This window comes from Chlorocebus sabaeus, chromosome 24 (genome assembly GCF_047675955.1).
Source record: "Chlorocebus sabaeus isolate Y175 chromosome 24, mChlSab1.0.hap1, whole genome shotgun sequence".
Classification (NCBI taxonomy): Eukaryota; Metazoa; Chordata; class Mammalia; order Primates; family Cercopithecidae; genus Chlorocebus; species Chlorocebus sabaeus.
In genome coordinates this window covers 66991255-67012865 of record NC_132927.1, presented here as the reverse complement: position 1 = coordinate 67012865, position 21611 = coordinate 66991255, and the positions used below count along the sequence as shown (strand labels likewise).

At 41.5% G+C, this 21611-nt stretch overlaps 1 protein-coding gene across 3 annotated transcripts in view; it reads left to right on the top strand.

Moving 5' to 3' along the window:
* Positions 1–21611, top strand: part of TTC7B (tetratricopeptide repeat domain 7B) — a 271311-nt gene that overhangs the window by 107752 nt on the left and 141948 nt on the right. For all 3 annotated transcript variants that reach the window (XM_037984383.2, XM_007987574.3, XM_037984385.2), the window contains exons 6-7: positions 7421–7499; positions 12631–12803. In XM_037984383.2, the coding sequence (XP_037840311.1) occupies positions 7421–7499; positions 12631–12803 (252 nt within the window). The remainder of the gene's footprint in view (positions 1–7420; positions 7500–12630; positions 12804–21611) is intronic.

Here is a 21611-nt window from a genome sequence, read left to right as displayed (position 1 = left end):
CTCACGGGGACCCCCCCCCCCCCCACAATGCTTGTCTTCCAGCTCCGGCCAGGTCTGGAGCAGACACTTCCCCAGTGGAAGTGGCGAGCTTTCCTCTCCAGCTTTGTGTTATGGGCTTATAAAGCTTTGGTGGTTCACTTTTGAATTCACAGTTTTTAGCGTGATCTGGTCATTCTTGATGAACTCAGAACAGTCTCCACATGCTCACTGTGCGAGGTATGATGGAGCAATCAGGATTCACACCTGCCCTGCCAGACAGCTGGGCATCTGTCCGTGCCCTGCCCCAAAGCCGTGGCTGGAGGCTGTTCCCCTGCCCCCGTCGGGAGCACCCGCACTCTTAGGAGATGTCACATCATTTCCCAGGAGGGTGACCACAGGACCCCAGAGAAAGAGTTTTTTTACTGTTCTTACCTGACGTGGGTTGTTGTCTTTTGTTATTGTGAGCCAGACCTGGGAATTACATAGGGAGTTCCTGGGACGTGATAGATTTCCATAAATAGCAAACAGGATCAATGAATCAAACTGGGGAATATCTTTTGTTCCTTCAAAATTAAATGACTTCAAAGAAATAAAGCAGATTTTCATATGCTATAAATTGACTGGAAAATAGATTCCAGAATTCCAAAAGTTTTTTTAAAAAACAATGGTAGAGTTTTGAGGCTAACAGAAGTAATAATGGCAAATACTTAAAAAGCACTTCCTACACGTATTGACTAGTTTAATTCTTACAACAAATCAATGAGGTGGGCACCGTTGTCACTGACTAGTTTAATTCTTCCAGCAGTGAGGTGGGTACAGTTACCCAATGAGGTGGGCACCGTTGTTACTGACTAGTTTAATTCTTACAGTAGTGAGGTGGGTACAGTTGTTATTTCCATTTTGTAAGGAAACTGTGGGACAGGCACTTACCCAAGGTCAACAATTAATAAATGGCAAAACTGGGACTTGAACTCACACTGTCCGGCTCCAGGGTCTATAACCACAACTCTGTTTTGTCTCTTTATGTTCATGTATATAGATAAGCATATAGATTCCTGGGTGAAGGACAATCCTTATATGATAAGTTCGGATTGGTTTAAGTATTGTTAGGTTGAGGAGTCCAAGTGTGTTTGGATACCATTAGGGTTAAACTGAATATCATTAAAATACAAGTTCTTGAGGACTCATGTCTGCTGACTGGCTCACCATTGCATTCACCGTGCCTCACTTCGTAGTGCATGGTAAGTATGGGAGTTCTCTCTCTCTCTTTCCATATATATATAGATATATATGGAGAGAGAAATATGTATTTGTGTGTGTGTGTGTGTATATACATATGTATATATTTCTTTTGGAATGAGTACTGATATTCTTTGACTCATTCCCAGAGGTTGAAAGGAAGGATGTGAGATGGGGCAAGCCTTTCTACACTTCATGTTTCTCAGAGACTCAGAGCTTAGGGGAGTGGAGGGGACAGGTGAAGGGCGGGCGAGTTGCTCTTCTGGCCGGGCTGTCAGAGCAGTCTGGCCACCTTTCATTCATAGGCCTTGTGCACCTCATGTTGGAAGGACTTGTTTATGTGTTCCTGTCCTGGCCCATGAAGTATGAACTCCAAGAAGCCACTCTCTGTGACTTCTTTGACTTTATGTGTCTGGTGCCACCTACTCTGCCTGGGCCGTAGTCCCGACTCCCTGTACTGTGTGCCACCTGGCCAGCTGACCAAATGTTTAATTTACTCTGCTTTTGTCACCAGGATGCCTTGATTGCTGAGGTAGTCCAAAAAATGTTGTTAAGCCCAGTACAGCTCTCATTAGGTTTGAGACGAGACATCTGGAAGCCTCGCCTGCTTGTTCACATCCCGGCATGGATGGCTGTTACACCCTCCGTCACTATGTCCAGGCTGCAGCTGGCTTGCTCCGTGGATCAGAGAGAGCCCTTCGCTAACGAGGCCAAGGTTGTGGGTTTGATCCCTGGCCCCTGACTACAGCAAGCCATCTGTCTTCACAAATGCGTGTCATTGGATATGAGGAGGAGAGTGTGTACAGAGGGGGAAGCTGGACTCCATTCTGGGAAAAACAGCTCCCTGACAGCCGGCCACAGTGTCCTTTTGGACTGTGAAGGGTATCTGTTCTTCTCCCACTTTCCAGATCTAGATATCTGGTTTTGATTTCAGACTTTTTCAAGATAGATGATATTAAGGGTTACATAAATTCTCAAGCCTGAGAACTAAAAGTGATGAACCTAGAAGATACATGGTCTGTATCTGCTTTTCCGGAGTTCTAAGTGTTGACAGTGTCCAGAATAACATTGTCATTGTCAACACTTACAACTCCGGAAAAGCAGATACGTACCATAAAGGGTATAGGTATATGATTCTCATGGATATACCAAGTACCTGCTTTAGTTGTCCCCTTTGTAACTAAGATAACTCTTTTCAGCAAGGAGATGGGGAAAGGGGTCTGAGAAGATAAGATGGTGCTCACTCTTTTCTTTCTTTTGGGGGTACCCAGCTTGTTAAATGTCACAGGTACTGGCTGGCCCTGTGAGGCAGTTGAGACAAGGAGGGGTGTGTACAGAAGGGGCCTTTGCTCTCACAGTGATTGCAGTTTGGTTGGTGAACAGATATAAACTCAAATGAAAATCAGTGTGGAAAGGTGGAAAGTGCTATCTAGGCTGGCCTCGGCCCTGGGTCTTGACCCCGTAGACAGAGGAGCATGTGTGAAGGCACAGGGGCAGGAAAGTTTCCCTGAAATGCCTGGAACTTTTCTTTAAAAACCTCAAAATCCCCATTATCCACAAAGCTCTCTAGAAGCTGTTAGGCTGGGCATGTCACTGGTGTAGGAGTACTGCTCCCCCAGGTCTCCACGCTACAAGGAAAGCCCCGAGGACACACAAGACTATTCTAGTTAAGAGAGTGTGGTGCTTTGCTGTCTGCTGGACTGTGCTCAGTGAGAAACATTGAGATAAGAAATGGGTAGGAAATGTATCCCCTCGTGGTCTTGGTTCATTTGGCTGATGGTGGTTCTTTTTCATTCAACAAATATTAATTGGGTGCCTCCTGTATGCCAGGCTCTGTTTCAGAGGCTTGGGTTATGTCAGTGAATAAAGCCAAGGCCTCTGTCTTGGAGGCACTTACGTTCTTGTGGGGGATGTGAAGCCATCTCAGCTCCCTGAGGCAGGGATGGTGTCCCCTGCTCAGCAGTGTGTCCTCAGGGACCACCCTGGCCCCTGCTGGGAAACAGTGCTCAGTAATTGTGGAAGTAACCTCCTGCTTCAGTGTTTCAGGAGTGCTGGTTGGTGGGAAGAAAACATGGAGAAAGGCAGACGGTTTCTTTGCTCTTTGAGATCTACTGGGTTGACTTACTGTGTTTGATCTTTAGTTATAAAATTCTCAGCCACCGAAGAGAAAAAAATATTGAATAGACTCTAGCAGGCCACCTTTTTCTCGTTACCCAGGAAATTGACCCAGTCTTTTATTCATATCACTACTTTGAGTTTGCACGACAATGACAGGTGATATTGAATTTAAGTGTATTGGTGCCTGGGTCAGATTTTGAGGTCTGAAGCTAATTTGGAAGGACAAGTTAAAGGGAAGAATTGTCTTTTCCCACCCTACTCCCAAGAAATAAAAGGAGAAATAACCACACAACAAAAATGTATTGAGCTTGTTATTGAAGTAGCCACTCATGACAAGCTGAAATGATTCTCACGTCCCCAAGTTTCGCTAGCCTTGGTTTTCCATTTTGATTTTGGAGCTCTGGCTTTCTTCCCATTTACATTTCCTCCTTGGTTTGATTACAGAGGGACAGATGGCATTTGTCGAGAATGTGGTTCAGAGTCATAGAACAGGACGAAACCAGGTGCAGTGAGTTTGTACGTTAGAATGTACATTTCAGAGCCTGGAAAGATGCTGCCACGGGGCCCAAGGGGGAACCGGAGCCCATCGCCAGGATAGAGGGTCGAGAGGGAGGGTCGAATGCTGGTAAGTCAGCAGACAAGCCCTGGAAGGAGGTTCAGCAGGAGGAGGATAAAACCAGATGGAAAAGATAGGAGAGAAGAAAAGATAGAAGTAGGTCAAGGGAAGAGTAGACTGTGTCCCCATGAAAAGTGGTAGGCTTTCCTGCCAATGGGAAAACAAGGATCTGAATGAGAGCAAGGCTGTGGGACTCTGGCCTGAGCTCTCCATAATGGGCTGAGGACAGTGATGTTGGTGAGTGAAAGGAGAGCTTTGCCTGTCAGGCGGAACGAGCAGCTGGCACTCCGGAGACTGCAGGCCCTTTCCTCCTTGGGCCCAGCCGAGCTGTTGGGAACCATTCCACGTGGAAGGAAATGCACCCAGCTCAGGAAGCTTGTGAAGCAAAGTGCAGGAGATGAACCCCAAGTTCTGACAGCTTGCCAGAGTGCCCGCTGCGCGAATGCTGGCAGGGACATTTGTTTTGAGAATAGTTTAACCATAATGAATTCTGACATCATTGCACTTTCTCAGACAAGGGTGTTGAAATGGAATACATGACCTAATGTCAGGGGTCTGTGGAAACCCTCAAAACAGGGAGATTGGGAGATTCCTTGGCTCTTTTATCTTCATTTTGAAGTGGAGTTTTAAGCAACAGTTCCTTCTTAGATACTTAATTGATCTCAACATTTTAAGAATTAACTAACAGTTCGGAGATATGAAGGCAATCGTGTGGGTTTTGTTTGCCTCTCTCAAATTGGGTTATCTCATAGCATTTGGAATATAATTCTTGCAAGTTAACTTCCTTTTATTTTTTGTTCTGATTATCCATGTACTTGCACATTTTTCTTTTTCTGCTCTCATGGCAACAGTGGAAGCGATCAGTTGAATACAATTATGTGATTTCAACATGTTTGGATGACAGGATTTCCTGAGAACTGTGTTTTTGCATTTGGGCACTTTAAGATGTGCCTGTTTCACCTCTTCTTGCTGTCCGATTGATCTGTGGTGGGGGTGGGGACCCTTCTGGGTGCCAGAGTCATTGCAGTGGGCTGTAGCTTCAGGCCTTCTCAGCTCTGTGGTTACTGTGGCTTCTTTGTTTACAAGCAGATTCTTCCCAGCTTGAGGAAGATTTTGCTTCTGAATCTTAAACTCTCTCCAGGAATAAACTGGAAACAGTTTGAGAAAAACTTGTATTTGCTTCAAAGGCTTAATTGGGAATGCGCACCCAGTGGCTGGTGTTGCCCCATCCTGCCTGGCCTCCTTCGGGGTGGAGACTTCCTCTGTTCCTCCACCAGAGGGCCTCGGTCCTGCGCGGGAGAAACCGTCTTGCATCTTAACCGGGGAATTGAATTTCTCTATCCGTCATCGATCTCTTTTGGCAGCCCAGGGCATTACCCGCATTCACTGGACTTCTTCCCCTGGGCCAACGGATTTTCTTTCCAGTTTTGGACGAGTAATGAGTATTTCATTAGCTGTCATCACTGGGACACACAGAATTTATGTTATGAATATATGAAGTAATTTGCATATTAATGATGCAAAACATAGACCTGAACTCTTGGATTCATATTTTGTTCCTTCCTCTAGAGTTACACTTCTGTTTTGGAGCTTATGTGTACCCAGGAAGGTAACAGAGTAGGGTAGAAAGCTCCCAGCTCACTGTCTCTCTCACGGGGCCTGTGAGCTTGAGCAAGCCCTTCGCTTCTGTGTCATAATGGACCAGATTCTGTTGGATCATTTATAGCTGGAAAATTCTATGCTTCTGTAACTGTCTAAGTAGCTCATTCTGTTTCCTAGGACACTGGAAACATTCTCAATGACCAGTTCCTATTTGTAGGCTTCCCTGGCTTGCAATATTTAGGTTTGATACTGCTTATTCCAGGCCTGATTTCTACCTGGTAAATCAGCCCCTTCCACCAGGGTCTCCACTTGTGTTGCCTCAGTCACAGCTTATTTCATACAATTCAAAGTACCATCCCTTCTGTACCCAGTAGGAGTTTAATCCGTGATTCTGGAACAAAGTTAGACTACCATATTCATTCCCATCCTTTGTTTAGCTGTAGCTATTTCCTTCCCTCCATGTTACTTAAGAGAACTGAGCTTCAGTCCAAAGCAAATGCACTTTGTTGCCTGTGAACATGGATCCCATAAAAGCAAATGAAGGAGAAAGCAGAGTAGATTGCATGTCCCAGGGCCTGTTACTTAATCTTTATTCACGTCTCTGTTAGATTTCCTTTAGTGCTGCTTGGCGTCCTGAGCACAGCTTCTCTTTTTAATGCCACCATCAAGCTTCTGATCTGATATCATCTGATATGTGGGGGTGAGAGGACTATGGGAGTATTTATGTACCTATGCCAATAAACCATTATCTTAAAGTTCTGGGGCCATTCTTGTACATGAGAGCCCTGGGATGTCATGTAGGTATAAGATGCGAATTAATAGCCCTCATGAGTGCTTGCAACCTAGAGAACCCACATTCAGGTTTGATTTAATACCTTTGCGTGATTCAAAATGTCATCCAAGAAGAAAGCCAAATACCTAGAGCATCTGCCATGGCCTGCAGAGGCTGGCTGACACGTGTGCGCTGGCTGACCCACGCTGTGGCTTTTTGGAAAGATGAGATATGTTCTAATGAGCGGGTTATAAATATCGCCGAGTTATGTCATAGGTGGTGGCAGCGCTTAATGTAAAGGGACCGGCTGGGGAGCTTCCCAGCTCAACAGGCTGGATGCAGCTTTCAGAGAGGACAAGTGGGGCTTGAAAATATTGACCAGGATGTTACAAAGTAATTATTTGTCTCTTAATGAAACATGTCACCAAATGTGTCCCTGTGGGGTGTGAGTGGCAGTGAGATGAGGTGTGCTGTGCTCACACTCAGGGAGCTTGGTTCCAGTTGTCACACACTCGCTCTCAGAAGGGGCCTCTCACCCTTTTGCTTCTTTTTGTCAGTGTGGGGTTTGGAGGAGGGTTGGTTTGATGAATTTACCGGGTTTGGTAAGTTTACGTTCTCAAAGATGCAGAGTGGTTGCTTGGTGGAGTTCCTGTTTTCTCGTGCCTTTCATCTTCATATTTTATCCTTACCCATGGTGCATACAGTGCCTTGCTCATATTCCGGTGCGCTTTTGCCCAGTGTTGTCTCCCACCTTTTAAATGAAAATATAGATTTCAGTCCCACTCCACAGAGCCATTGAGAGTTTGAACACAGACTCTTCTAAGGTATCTTGCTTTTTAATTTGTTGGCCTCAACTGATTTTCAAATTGTTATTTTTTAGAGAAAATGTGCTAGGCGTTAGAAAACTCAAAAGGCCATCAATCTTAGGTCAGATGTTTCATTTACCCAAAGATGGCTAGACACGTGCAGAGTAATCGTTTGCTTAAAATCTAGCCAACAGCTTTTATGCAGACAAAATGCATTGAAACGTGCATGTAATGCATTTGATATTAATACATGCCAGATGAAAACCGTCCAATTCTGTGTCCACACAGGAACTTGACAAGAGGAGTCGGAAGGTTTAGAGAGCTGCTCAGAGCAGTTGAAACGAGAACAACTCAAAACCTGCGAATGGTAAGTGTGACCAGTGACTTGATTGAGGCCAGCAGGCACTTGTCTCATAGGTATTTACATTCATATTTTTTGACATTTATGTATTATAAATATATGTGACATATATTTATTATAAATATATGGAACAAAGTTAGACTACCATATTCATGCCCATCCTTTGTTTAACTGCAGCTATATTTATTTTTATAATAAATATATGTCACATATATTTAAATATTTGTTGTAAGTATATGTCACTGGGCTTATGAATTTGAGCACGCTCTTTCACTTCTGTGTCATAATAGATATTTATGTGACATATTTGTAATATATAATTATAATATATAAATATATGTAATATATAATATAAATGTATAATATATAAATAGCAGTTTACTCATTTAAAGTTTTTAGCATATTCACAGAATTGTCCAGCTATCACTAATATTTGATTTCAGGACATCTTAATCACCCCCAAAAGAAACTCTATACTCATTAGTAGTCAATCCCCATTTTCCCCTCCCCCTAGTCCCTGGCAACCACTAATTTACTTTCTGTTTCTATGGATTTGCCTATTTGGGGCATTTCCTATAACTGGAATGATACAATTTGTGGTTTTGTTTTTTTGTTTTGAGATAGAGTCTCGCTCTGTTACCCAGGCTGGAGTGCAATGGCACAATCCTGGCTCGTTGCATCCTGCCCCAGCCTCTGAGTAGCTGGGACTACAGGTGCACATCACCACACCCGACTAATTTGTGCTCTTTTTGTGACTGACTTTCTTTACTTATCATAATGCTTTCAAGGTTCCTCTGGGTCACAGCGTGATCAGTATTTCTTTCCTTTTTATTGCCAAATAATATTCTATTGAATGGATGTATCACATTTTATTTGTCCGTTCATCAGCTGATGGACATTGGGTTGTTTCTACTTTGGGGCAATTACAAGTAACGCTGCTATGAACATTCATGTAGTTTTTTTGAGGACATATGTGTTCTTTCTCTTGGCTGTATACTTAGAAGTGGAATTGCTGGGTCATATGGTAACTGTTTAACAATTTGAGGTGCTGCCAGACTGTTTTCCAAAGCAGCTGTACCATATTACATTCCCACCAGCAGTTATGAGGGTTCCAATTTCTCCACACCCTCACCAACAGTTGTTATTATCTTTTTAGGTGTAACCATCCTGGTGGGAATGCAGTGATATTCCATTGTGGTTTGATTGGCACTTCCCTGTTGGCTAATGATTTTGAGTATCCTTTCCTGTGTTGGCAGCATTCTCTGCTGAAACCTGAGAATTGCACCTGTTAAGGCAGGTAGAATGTAGGCCCTCATGGCTGCCAGGGTGTTGAGGGGTTGGTGTGTGCTTATGATTCATACCAAACCCAGACAGAATAAGACACATTGGATCCTAAGGGCTGCTAGTTGTTTGGCTAATTGTATTAACTATACAACTTGGAAGAGAAATATACAACATAGTTAAATTAACTGTTTGGTTAGCACTTTGGCTCTCCTGTTGACTTGAATTCTTTCTTTGCCTTTTTAATCCTTTCACTTTCCTATCTAGGGACGTTCATTAGGTAGACCTCTACAACTTGCCCTATATAACCATAGCCAGTGAGTGCTTGAGTGGAGGACTGGTGCTTATGAAAAGCTAAGCAAATGCCACATGTCACAGTTGATGTAGCAACCTCATGGAAGGTTGCAGTTTATCTTTTGTCACCCATACTTTTGTCCTTTCTTTATCATGAATCCTTTAAATACTGTGGGAGAGTATTCAGTTGGGCAAGGCTAAGAGATTCATGTCATAGGAAATGACTTCATTGTGGTGTCTCCAGAGTTTTAAGATGTAGACATACAACTCATGGGGCCAGATGGCCAAGCTGGGCTTTCCTAGAATTATGGGGGTGAGACAGGATGGGCAACTTCACACACACACACACACACACACACACACCCCCTGTCATCACCACCACCAAGAGCTCAGTTGCCTTCAAAATTTACTTATATATCTATGTGATTTATAAGTGCCTTAAGAAGTTCAAACAAAATATTTCCATTTTTAGGGTTCTTCAAGGCAAAAGAACTTACAAGAATGTTGTCTTTTCTCTCAAATTTACCTCCTCTCAGTATTTCATAAAACTTCCCAACTGATCAATATGAACAGCTTCTTCCAAGATTTGGAAGCATGATGAAAGTAACTGACTGAATTGGCAAGTGTTTTCATAATTGTTTTAAAAGCGCATTTAAAAAGTCAGTCTTTCAAAATTACTTAAGTATGGAGCATTTGTTCATATTCTCGACTCTCACTGGTTTCTTGATTTGATTTACATTGGACATTAGAAAGTTTCTCCAGCTAATGACATTCATAAGCAGTGTTTCCATCAGCCTTAATAACTATGATATTTTTAGATTAGCTGATAATTGCAAATTTATAATATTCTTATGAGGTAGAAAAGTTGCTTTGTAAACTATCTGGTGTGAGATCATAGCAGAGAAGGATTTTAAAGTATGTTTTCAACAGTTCCACTCTTAGATATATACTCCAAATATTAAAAACAGGTGTTCTGCAGTGAGCTATGTGTGATTGCACCACTGCACTCCAGCCTGGGTGACATCCTGAGACCCTGTTTCAAAGCAAACAACACAGATGTTCCAACGAAAACTTGTACATGGATGCTCATAGCAGCACCATTTATGAGAGCCAAAAGGTGGAAGCAATCCACATGTCTAGAACTGATGAATGGATAAACAACATGTGGTATACCCATGCAATGGAATATCATTCAACCATAAAAAAGAATGAAGTACTGATACATACACAATGATATGGATGAACCTTGAAAACTTCATGCTAAGTAACAGAAGCTGGTCGCAAAAAGACCCATATCACATACTTTAATTTGTATAAGATGACCAAAATAGGCAAATCCATGGAGCCAGAAAGCATATTGGTTGTTCCCAGAGTCTGAGAGGGAGGGGAAGTGGGGAGTGATTGCCTAAAGGATATAGGGTTTCCTTCTGGGGTGATGTTCTGGAATGTTCTGGAACTAGATAGTGCTAATGGTTGCACAACATTGTGAGTGTCCCGAATGCCATTGGATTGTGCACTTTAAAGAATTAAAATGGTGACTTTTATGTTATGTGAATTTCACCACAAGGTTTAAAACACATACACCACACACACACACACACACACACAAAGGGCATTTCATGACCAAATTTGTACATAAACATCCAGGTCTTATTTCAGGCCCACTTCCCACCTTTCTCTCCTTTGATTCTGAATTTATTTTATAGTTACCAACAATTTGATGCATTTAAACTACAGGCTAAATATAGGTTGAGTGTAAAAAGTATGCTAGATATTGGTGATCTTGCTGGTAATCTCATATTTATCGTTTTTTTCTGAACTTCATTTGAGCTTTCAGTGGACATAACCAAATGGCCTTCTGAATAGGTAGAGCACTGATGAAGCGATGTCTTTAAAATATGCAATCACATCAAAACCCCATTAAAAAAAAAAATCTCTCAGGAAGGTTAATACCCTGAGGGAAAATGAGACCTAGCGTGAGCTATCTAGTAGTGAACAAGCAAACTGTTTAGGGCAGAAATTTTTACAACTTTAAAATCCCTCCATGGCAAATATATTCAGAAAATGAAATTCCTTGTTCCTTTTTTTTTCTTTTAACATTTATTTCTCAGCTGTAGTGAGTGGAAGTTATTTTTGCCAGTTGAAGTTTCCAGCAAAAGTCATTAGCTTATATGACTGCAATGAGATCAAAATGAAACTATAATGGAAGGCTTAAGAAAACAGTTCAGGAGCTGTTTAGGTCCTGAAAATTGTGTTCTTATGAGATCTTTACAGATTGCTCAGTTGGGGATGATCAGAGTGCATTTAATTTCACATTTTTATAGACATTTAATGCCAATGGGTCTTACTTGGGAATAATAAAGAAAGTTTGCCTTTACCCAGTGGTTATCAGAAACCACTCTGTTAGTGATTTGGTTGGATTTAACTTTCCTTGTGGTGTTTTAAGAGATTTCATAGGGATGAAAGCTTAGCAAAGCCCTCTTCTGAAACATTTACCTATTTTTTTAAAAAAGGCTCCTTCTCAGAAGATCAGCAGTCTTTGTCTGCATCTTCAAAGAATGCTGAAACCTGGTGGAAAACCATGCTGGGTTCTGGTGCCTCCTCTGGCTGACCATGGGTAGAGTGAACTACCCTGGGATGCAGTGCTTCTCTTTTCAGAGGAATTTTTAAAAATTATTTATCCTCTTCTTTGTTACTGGAAGATTATAAGCTAAGTGAACTGACATGCATCAGTCAACAAAACACCTCTTAGTACATACCATGCATTCTTTCCCCCATACATTGTATTATATATGGTACTGTTTTAGGCAGTGGAGTTACGGAAGTTTGGGAAAGCTTATTAATCTGCATCTAACTTGGAGGACAGGATCCAGATGTTTCTGGGTTTTCACTGTGCAGAAGGGGATACCCATCCAGCTTTGAAGAAACGTCTTTCTTGATCGGAACCATGTTCCCACTTTGCCTTCCCTATTGCACAAGGCAGGTGAGAACCTCTGGGCCAGGAGCCCAGGATGCGCTGAGAATAGACACTCAGGTGCAGAGTCCTTGGAGGTGGGACGTATAGGGCCTGCCGTTGGTACATTTAAGAAAGAAGATGTCTACAGTAGACACTGGATTTTCAGTGAGGATAATTTTTTCAGGGATAGCATTATCTAAGCTGAGTACAAGCTTTTTGCCAGGTTTGAGGTTTAGCACACATCATTAGTGATGCTAATATCTGCAGCTCACCTGTTATTTATAAGAGCTCTTGGGAAAGGGCTTAGCCAAAAGTTTCAGTTGTTTCAGGTATAAAATATGTTTAGTATTCCAGAGTGTGACTAATGGGGCAGCATTTGAAGTACATGAACCTTTTTTTTTTAAGTGTTCAAACATCTTAGTGAATCATGTTTTCTTTTCTTGTCATAAACTGGTACAATTACCATCGTAAAAGAAAAAATTTTAATTATGAGCCTTGCAGTAGTGCTTAGCACAATGTGATGATATAAATATTTATTGACTGACTGAATGAATGACTAATACAAAATAGATTCATGGCTGTGCTTTTCCTCGTTTATGTTCCCAGACAATAGCCAGGCAGCTGGCAGAGATCTTGTTGCGGGGTATGTGTGAGCAGAGCTACTGGAACCCTCTGGAGGATCCACCATGCCAGTCACCTCTGGACGATCCTCTCCGCAAAGGAGCAAACACAAAAACCTACACTCTCACTCGGAGAGCCCGTGTCTACTCAGGAGAGAAGTATGAAAGCTGATGTCCTCACTTGTAGGCTATGGGATGGGAGGGAAACTTGGGAAAATTCAAGGATGATGAGAAGTACAAGAGTAGATTTTTTCCCTAAAAGAAAATCAAATGAACAAGTCTCGTTTTCCAGTTTAGTAGAGATTCCTCATTACTTTTTATATCTTCAGCAAGTATCTGTGCACTACCAGAGACATTTTAAGTAGGAGAAAGTTCTCATCTCAGTGCTTGGGTGCCATTTGCAGCCATCACTATTGGTTTTTGGAATTTTCATTCCATTTATTATAAGACCTCATCATCAGACAGCAATCAGAAATAAAGCTATCTGTAAGCCATCTAACATCTAACATCAATCTCACCCTTCTAACATTTCTTCAGCAATTCCTTGATCCTTTTGCTTAAAATCTTGTTCTAAATGGAACTAGATGTAAGAAGGAGAATCTAATATTTTCAAGTGATTGGAAGGTGATGTCTCTTTAGAACTTCTTTATCTTTTTTAAGTTTTAAATTTAAGACTTGATCACCTTGGAGGAAAATGGGCCAGAGAGTCGCTACAGTCTTAGCATGAGCCTTCCCCAGGCCAGAGGAAGCCAGAGGAGGGAGAGACAAGGAGAAGGGCTGGGAGGCTGGAATGGTTGTTGACTCATTCTCAATGCCTCCCATTCAAGTCTTAAATTCCCATCTTTGCCTGCTCTTTTACATTTTTAAATTTTTTTAATTTTTAATTTTTTTTTTTTGAGATGGAGTCTCGCTATGTTGCCCATGCTGGAGTGCAGTGGTGCAATCTGCAACCTCCACCTCCCAGGTTCAAGTGATTCTCCTGCCTCAGCCTCCCAAGTAGCTGAGATTACAGGCACACACCACCACACATGGCCAATTTTTTTTTTTTTTTTTTTGAGACAGAGCCTCATTCTGTCACCAGGCTGGAGTACAGTGGTGTGATCTTGGCTCACTACAACCTCCACTTCCTGGGTTCAAGTGATTCCCCTGCCTCAGCCTCCCAAGTAGCTGGAACTACAGGCGCATGCCAACATGCCTGGCTAATTTTTTGTATTTTAGTAGAGATGGGGTTTTACCATGTTGGCCATTATGGTCTCGATCTCCTGACTTTGTGATCTGCCTGCCTTGGCCTCCCAGGGTGCTGGGATTACAGGTGTGAGCCACCACGCTGGGACAATTTTTGCATTTTTTTGGTAGAGACAGGGTTTCACTATGTTGGCCAGGCTGGTCTTGAACTCCTGACCTCAGGTGATCCACCCACTTTGGCCTCCCAAAGTGTTAGGATTACAGGCATGAGCCACCGCCCTGGCCTTTGCCTGTTCTTATAAGGACAAGACATGTTGGCTTTTCAGAATCTCTGTGTGAAGGAAAGGGGAACACACATGAATAAATATTGAAGACCTTTTCCATGTTTTCAAATTAGAAAAACAGCTGAGATGATGAGGTGGCAGCTTCTGAAGTCCCAGAGAAAGCACTAATAGAGATGGCATGACTAGACACTTTCTCCATCTGAAGATCAAGATTTCAAACATCTGAAAATAATTGTTGTACTTTCAGAGGAGTTGGCATTTCTTCAAGGTTGCCATCTCTTAATAATCCTTTTGACCCTTGCATTTCTCTCTCTCGTCACCTTCTTGTTCAAGTTTGTGTTTCTTACATGGATTCAGATGAGTTCGCGTATTCTTAGCTGTTTCCCTAGGCTTATCTTAATTTAGTTTTCATCCTCCTTTTCTACAGCCTTGTTGAACCATGTGAGTTTGCTTAATTCACAATCTGTGTTTACTCTTTAGTCCTTATCTGGATTCATAAAATATCTGTTCTAGCGATTTTCAATGCTCTTATTTTTAAAATGCTGACCCCTCATTATTAACTATTTAGAAGTAGGTTTGGGGTTCATTTTTACGTGATATTTATATCATAAAAATAGACTCTAGAGTTTTCCCCTGCTTTAGACACTTCTTAATAACCAAGGCGCCAAGTGCATTAAGGACCTCCTTTCTCACCCTCTTCCCCCAGTCCAGTTTGACACATGGCTGGAACTCTGTATCTCTTTGGGTGCCATCCAGTATGGCCTCACCCCTTGAAGGCAGAGAAGCTCACAGTGCTGGCCATTTCTCCATTTCCTGAACCCCTCAGATTTTGTCACTTTTCTAATGTCAGCTTTCCCATGTGTACAAAGAGAATTATAGAAGCAAAATGCAGCTCCAGGAAATGCAGTCATTAAAGGGAGCATTCCTATAGTAGCACTGGCTACTGAGTCACAAGTTTCAGTTCACACGTGTCAGCTTTTAAAAAAATTATTTTTTGAGACATAATTCACATATTATACAATTCGTCCATTGAAAGTGTGCAATTCAGTGGCTTTTAATATACTTGCATAGTTGTGCATCCATTGCCATGACTGGAACATTTTTATTACCCCCAAAATAAACCCAGCACCTCTTAGCTGTCACCCTCCTGTCTCCCAAGCCCCTGAATTTCCATATGAATTTTAGAATTACCTTGTCCATTTCTGGAAAAAAAAAAAAAAGTCAGCTGGGATTTTAATAGGAATTGCATTGAATTTGTAGATCAATTTGAGGAATATTTCCGTATTAAAAATATTAAGTCTTCTGATCCATGAACATGAAATATCTTTCCATCTATTTAGGTTGTCTTTAATTTTTTTAAATAATGATTTGTATTTTTCAGGATATAAAGCTTGTATTTCTTTGGTTACGCCTATTCCTAAATGTGTGTGTGTGTGCGCACGCGTGTGTGCGTGCGTGCACATGTGTGCATGCAAACGTGCGCTATTCTTTTTGATGCTCTTATAAATACAGTTGCTTTCTTAATTTCATTTTTGGATTGTTCATTGCAAGTATATGGAAATACAACAGATTTTATAAATTGATCTTGTATACTGTAACCTTGCTGAATTTGTTTATTGGTCCTAATAGTTTTTTTGAATTCCTTACAATTTTCTACATCAAGATTGTGTCATCTATTAATACTAATATAGATGGTTTTATTTTTTCCTTTCTAACCTAGATGCATTTTATTTTATTTTCTTCCTTAATTGCCCTGGCTAGAACTTCCAGTACAATGTTGAATAGAAGTGGCAAGCATGGACGTCCTTGTCTCATTCCTGATCTCAGGCAGGGGAAATTATCTAGTCTTTTACAGAGTATGTTGTTTTCTATGGGCTTTTGTAGATGCCCTTCATCAGGTTAAGAAAAGGGCTTCCTATTTCTAGTTTGTTATTTTTATTATTAATGGGTGTTGAATTTTGTCAACTGCTTTTTCTGCATCAATTGAAATGATAATGTGGGTTTTGTCCTTTATTCTAATGCTGTGGTGTATCACATTAATTTATTTTCACACATTAAGCCAACCTGCATCCCTGTCCAAGTCATGGTGTATACTCCTTTTTATTATTGCTGGGTTCTATTTGCTGATATTTTGTTAAAGATTTTTACATCTATATTTATAAAAGATACTATTCTGCAATTTTCTTATGATGTCTTTGTCTGGTTTTGGTATTAAAGTAATATTGGCCTCATAAAATGAGTTGGAGACTATTCCCTCCTCTTCTTTTTGAAAGAGTTTGTGGAGAATTGGTATTGATCCTTTAAATATTTGGTAGACTTCACCAATGAAGCCATCTGGACCTAGGCTTTCTTTGTAGGAAGTTTTTTTTTTTTTTTTTTTAAATACTAATTCAGTCTCTTTACTTATTATGGGTCTATTTGTATTTTCTATTTCTTCTTGAATCAGTTTGATTAATTTGTGTCTTTCCAGAAATGTGTCTGCTTCATCTCAACTACCTAATTTGCCTCCGTACAGTTGTTCATAGCATTCCTTTATAATTTTTTTTGTATTTCTACAGGGTTGGTTGTCATGTTCTCTGATTTCTCATTTTAGTAATTTAAGTCGTTTTTCTCTTTTTTAGAGTCAGTCTAACTAAAAGTTTGTCAGTTTTGAGGAACCAACTTTGGGTTTTGACTTTTTTCTATTGTGATTTTGTTCTCTGTTTCATCGATTTTCACGTGAATTCTATGCCTTCATTTATTACCATCAGTTTTTAGCTTTGTAATTTTGTGGGTTCAGAGCTTTACTTCTTAGAATATGAGTAAAGAGGAACAGCTGTGGGAGTTATTCTTGTGTGGAGGTTCCCTTCTTACCAAGGCAGGACTCTGACCCATCCACATTGGCAGAAAGTACATTCTCACCGCTCAGTTATGCCGGTTTGGAGGTGGGAAAGGGAATCTGTAGATAATGCAGAAACCTCGTTTTGGCTAACAGTCTCCTTCCCCACAGTCTCTTATGATAAGTATAATAAGTGTCAAGCAAAATTTAGATGGCAGAGATCCTTCTAGCTCCAGAAAACCACAAGGATCATTCAGAAGAGTTGGTCGTAATGGAACATAACTGAAAGACAAGCCCTGCCAGGAAGCTCCACCCCTGGTCACGGAGACCTGAACATGAAATGCACACAGGATGCTCACTCTGCCCATCTTGAATTCGAAAGGAAATACAATGTAGAAAATCCTGGATGGAATGAGAAGAGGGATCACCTGTCATAGGCTTCCTTGCTTTCTTTTCTTCTGGGTGTTTCTGTGAAGAATTGTATCAGCTTTTGTTTACTTATTTTTTAGAGTAAGCTTTTTTGGATACACACCATACATAGAGAAAAATAAATCAAAAGTATGAAACTTGATGAACTTCCACCAAGTTAGCATATCCATGTAAGTAGCATCTAGTCAGGAATGGGCACTACTGGAGCCCTACACGCCCTCCCATGGCCTCTCCCAGTCACCACCCCCATCCAGGGCAGTCCTCTCCTGACTTCTGTCGCAATCATTAGTCTGGCCCCTTTTTGAAATTTATATACGTGGAATCATACGATATGCACTCTCTAATGTTTAACTTCTTTTGTCTAACTTTATATTTGAACTATTCACCCATATTTTTTCATGTAGGAGTGTTTTTCATTGCTGCGAGGTGTTTCATTTTATGACTGTCCTCCAGGATATTGATCCATTCTGCTTGTGTTGTGAGTTGTTTCCCATGAGGGGCTAATAGGAACAGGGCTTCTGTGAAGAGTCTTGTACATGTTTCTTTTCCCCCGCTGCATCTGCATGTTTCTTAGTGTGTGTGTGTGTGTGTGTGTGTGTGTGTGTGTTTTAGTCAGTCAGGTATACTTTTATTTTCATTGTATTTCTTCTTGTAAGAAGCATTGAGGTAGTTTCAATAATTAAATGCACATTAGACTAGATAGTTAACACAAAGTAAAGCAGAAGATTAAAAACAGCTATTGTGGATACTGGTTAATATTGGATAATATTGCCAAGAAATAGATGATGAAAAGATTCATTGAGTGCTAGTGAGTACCAGGCATTGTCTAAACTCCTTTGTAGGTCTAGGAGGAAAAGGTGATTATCATGGAAAACTGAATGTAGATCTGAACCTCTTGGTTGCCAGGAGTTTTTGGTAAAGATGGGGATGCTGTTTAAAATGGAAAATGGTGGGGGCGTCTTGGCTGGGGAGGGCTGGACAGCCTGAGCCAGGCGCTGGCCAGGCCCTTCCCTGGACACAATACATCCTCAAGAGCTTGCAAAAATAAATAAATAAAATAAAATACAATGGAAAGGAGAGGGATATTGAAGGGTCAGGATAACTTCTTGATGGCCGAACCGAAGCTGTGTAAACGACCAGCGGCACCGCTGGCTGCTGTCGTCTCCTTGCCTCTGGTGCACACAGCTCACCTTGGAGTCGTGGAGAGGCCCAGCCTCTCAGCAGGAACATGGAAGCACTTGTGCAAGGTGATGTTCTAGGTGCGATTCACCTGACCCACTCAGCAGAGTGTAGCCCAGTGGACCTGCACTGGTCTACATGAGGGACCCTTCTTTCTTTGTCATGCAGAGATTTTTGACCTATATGGATTGACACGAAAGAGAAGCGTGGTGAGGCCTCAATAGTCCTTGCATCAGACTAGCCAATCCCTAATAATCAAGATGCGCTCTTAATTTTCAATTTAAGTCCTATTCCTTTCTTGGTAGCCATTTATCCACATAAACCTGGGATCGACAGTAGATTCTGCCTTGGCATGCTTGCGGACAGTGTGACTTGGGTTCGGGGTGGGACTTCATCTTGGCCTCTATGCCTCAGCTCTTATCTGGCTGGCTGTGGTTCAGAGGCTGTGTTTCTCCTGGAATTTCCTGGTAGTATCTCAGCCAGACATACTAAAATTATAAAGGAATCATTACTAGACCTTAGAGTTGATGTTGTCATTATTTACAAATCAACTTTCTCATGGGTTGGCAGTGTTCAAGGCCCTCCCTGCACCTAAATATAGAGTTTTAGGGGGTGCCAGTGACCTTTAGACATTAACTTGTCATTAGTTATATAATGGCTAATGATGACAGAGAGATGAAATGCAGTTGGGTAAAGTTGGATTAATTTCTTTCGCATGATTGTTTCTACAATTACAGTAAAGTTTCTACGTATGGGAGGAAATTTTTAAGAAAAAGCTATTATGTAGGAGCCCTGGCAAGATGATGATTACTACTTATACCTGAGAATTCTCGCCCTTGTTCCCTATGTCTTCTGTAGAATCAGAAAATCAGTTGGTAAATTCATCCAAAGTAAGAAAATGGGCAGTTTGCCTAAAGGTCACCCAGTGAGTTGGTGACATGGCTAGGGCGAGAACGCACCCTCCCATTCTCAGCGCAGCAGCCTCCTTTGCCAGCCCACCAGTTCTTGGGAGCTTGCCCTCATGCCTGCTGAGCCCTGTTTTCTCCTTGTCCCCTTTTGTCCCCCACCTTCCCCTTCACGCAACTTCCTCTGGATCTAGGGCCCCAGTTTTCCCACTCTTCAAGGCTGAAGCCTGGGTACCCCAGGATCTCCCCCTGAGGCTCGTGAGCCCCAAAGAGGAGAAGGCCACAAAAGGAGGGCCCCAACAGTTTTGACCATTCACCCTGAGCTCCATCCACACTTCCCTGGGCAAACAAGAGGGAAGGAATTGGCCAGAAATGGGTCTAGAGAGTTCATAATGATTGAGAGGGAGCCTTCCAATGTGTAGTTGTTTAGGTCTGTCTCTTAAAACTACCTTTTCTCCCCCCACTTCTTCTGCTGGCCTTGGGAGCCTTGCAGTGCTCCTGAGTACCCACCTTGCCTGCCACAAATAGGGAAGTTAGAGGAAGTGGAGCTGGATTCGGTTCATGTGCCACTTGTTAGCAACTATGGTAAAAATAACACAAACTAGCATTTAAGCAGGCTGGATGGCTCAACCAGAATCTGGAGATTAGCCATGGACTGAATTGACTACTGTGAAGTCACAATTAGCATAGTCTCTCTCTCTTTTCAATTGGTCTGGACAATGCAGAACTGGCTAGCCATGAACAAAAAAAATGATTCACGTTACTGCTTGATTTGCAAGATCCCAGTTGCATGTAAGCACAAGCCAGGATATCAGGAAATGATGACTGGGCATGGGTGTGTGCATACACACACACACACACACACAATGGTTCACGTTACTGTTTTATTTGCAAGGTCCCAACTGCATGTAAGCACAAGCCAGGATATCAGGAAATGATGGCTGGGCATGGGTTTGTGCATACACACACACACACACACACACACACAATGGTTCACATTACTGTTTTATTTGCAAGGTCCCAAATGCATGTAAGCACAAGCCAGGATATCAGGAAATGATTGTTGGGCACCGGTGTGCATGTATAAGCGCACACGCACGTGCGCGCACACACACACACACACAACATACTGAGGTGATTGTTTGGGAGACACTTAATTCAGAGCCTTTAGGCTGTATTTCAGAATCTAAGGGGAAAGAACTGTCCCATCTGAAAAACCCAGATCATCTCAAGCTGACTTCTGAAGCAAGTCACTGCATATCCCCGAATCTTGCTCCTCATTCTCAGGCCAGCCTTTTCATAAAATTTTAGCCTCAGAAGAGCGATAGAAACCATCCTGCAGGTGGCTTCCTTACCTCTGGCGGTGTCAGCATTGTAATGCCAGGCACTGTGTTTCTTCTGTGTTGCTCTTTGTCATCCTAAGATGCAGTACAAAAATTGCCAGCACTTCGAGAAAACAAATGTTTATAATTATGTGAAAAATCCTTTTTTTTTTCCTTTTATTGGGGGGGGGAATCCCTTCAATTAAATGATTGTAATATTATCCCTGAGAAGACATAAACTTAGTCATTTTTAGTCATCTTCCAAATATCTAGGAGTTTTTTTTTAACCAAGTTCATTTTTATTTATTATACACTCTTCTTCCATTTCATGAAAAAATATTGAGTTTGACCCAATTGGTGATAACATTCAGAATTCTGCCCAAAGGATTCTAGAGCTTTAGAACAGGAGAAAAAGTGCTGCAAATGCTCACAACACAGAAAATAGGCTATAGAGAATACAGATCGGGGTTCTGCTGGGTTTTTATTATTCTCTAATCCTGAGCAACGTTGAGCTTAAAAAGCTCTTTCTTTTAATCCAAGATTTAAGAGTTCAGCCAAATTCCGTAAAATAGATTAATAAGAGCTGTTGCATGCTACCCCATAATAAAACTTATGTGTCTAAGTAAGATAGCTCACTAAATTCTTACAGTATTAGAGAAATTATTCAAACTCTAAAATTGCTTCTAATCTCTTATTTCATCTAAATGACAGTATGAGATATGCCAGTTAGCAGGTAAGAGGTAAGAAGAGTACTGTTCAGTGAAATGCCTGCAGTGTATACCTCTGTAACGGGTTTAGGAGAAAGCTTGTATTATTTAGATAATGTCAATTTATTGAAATCTAAA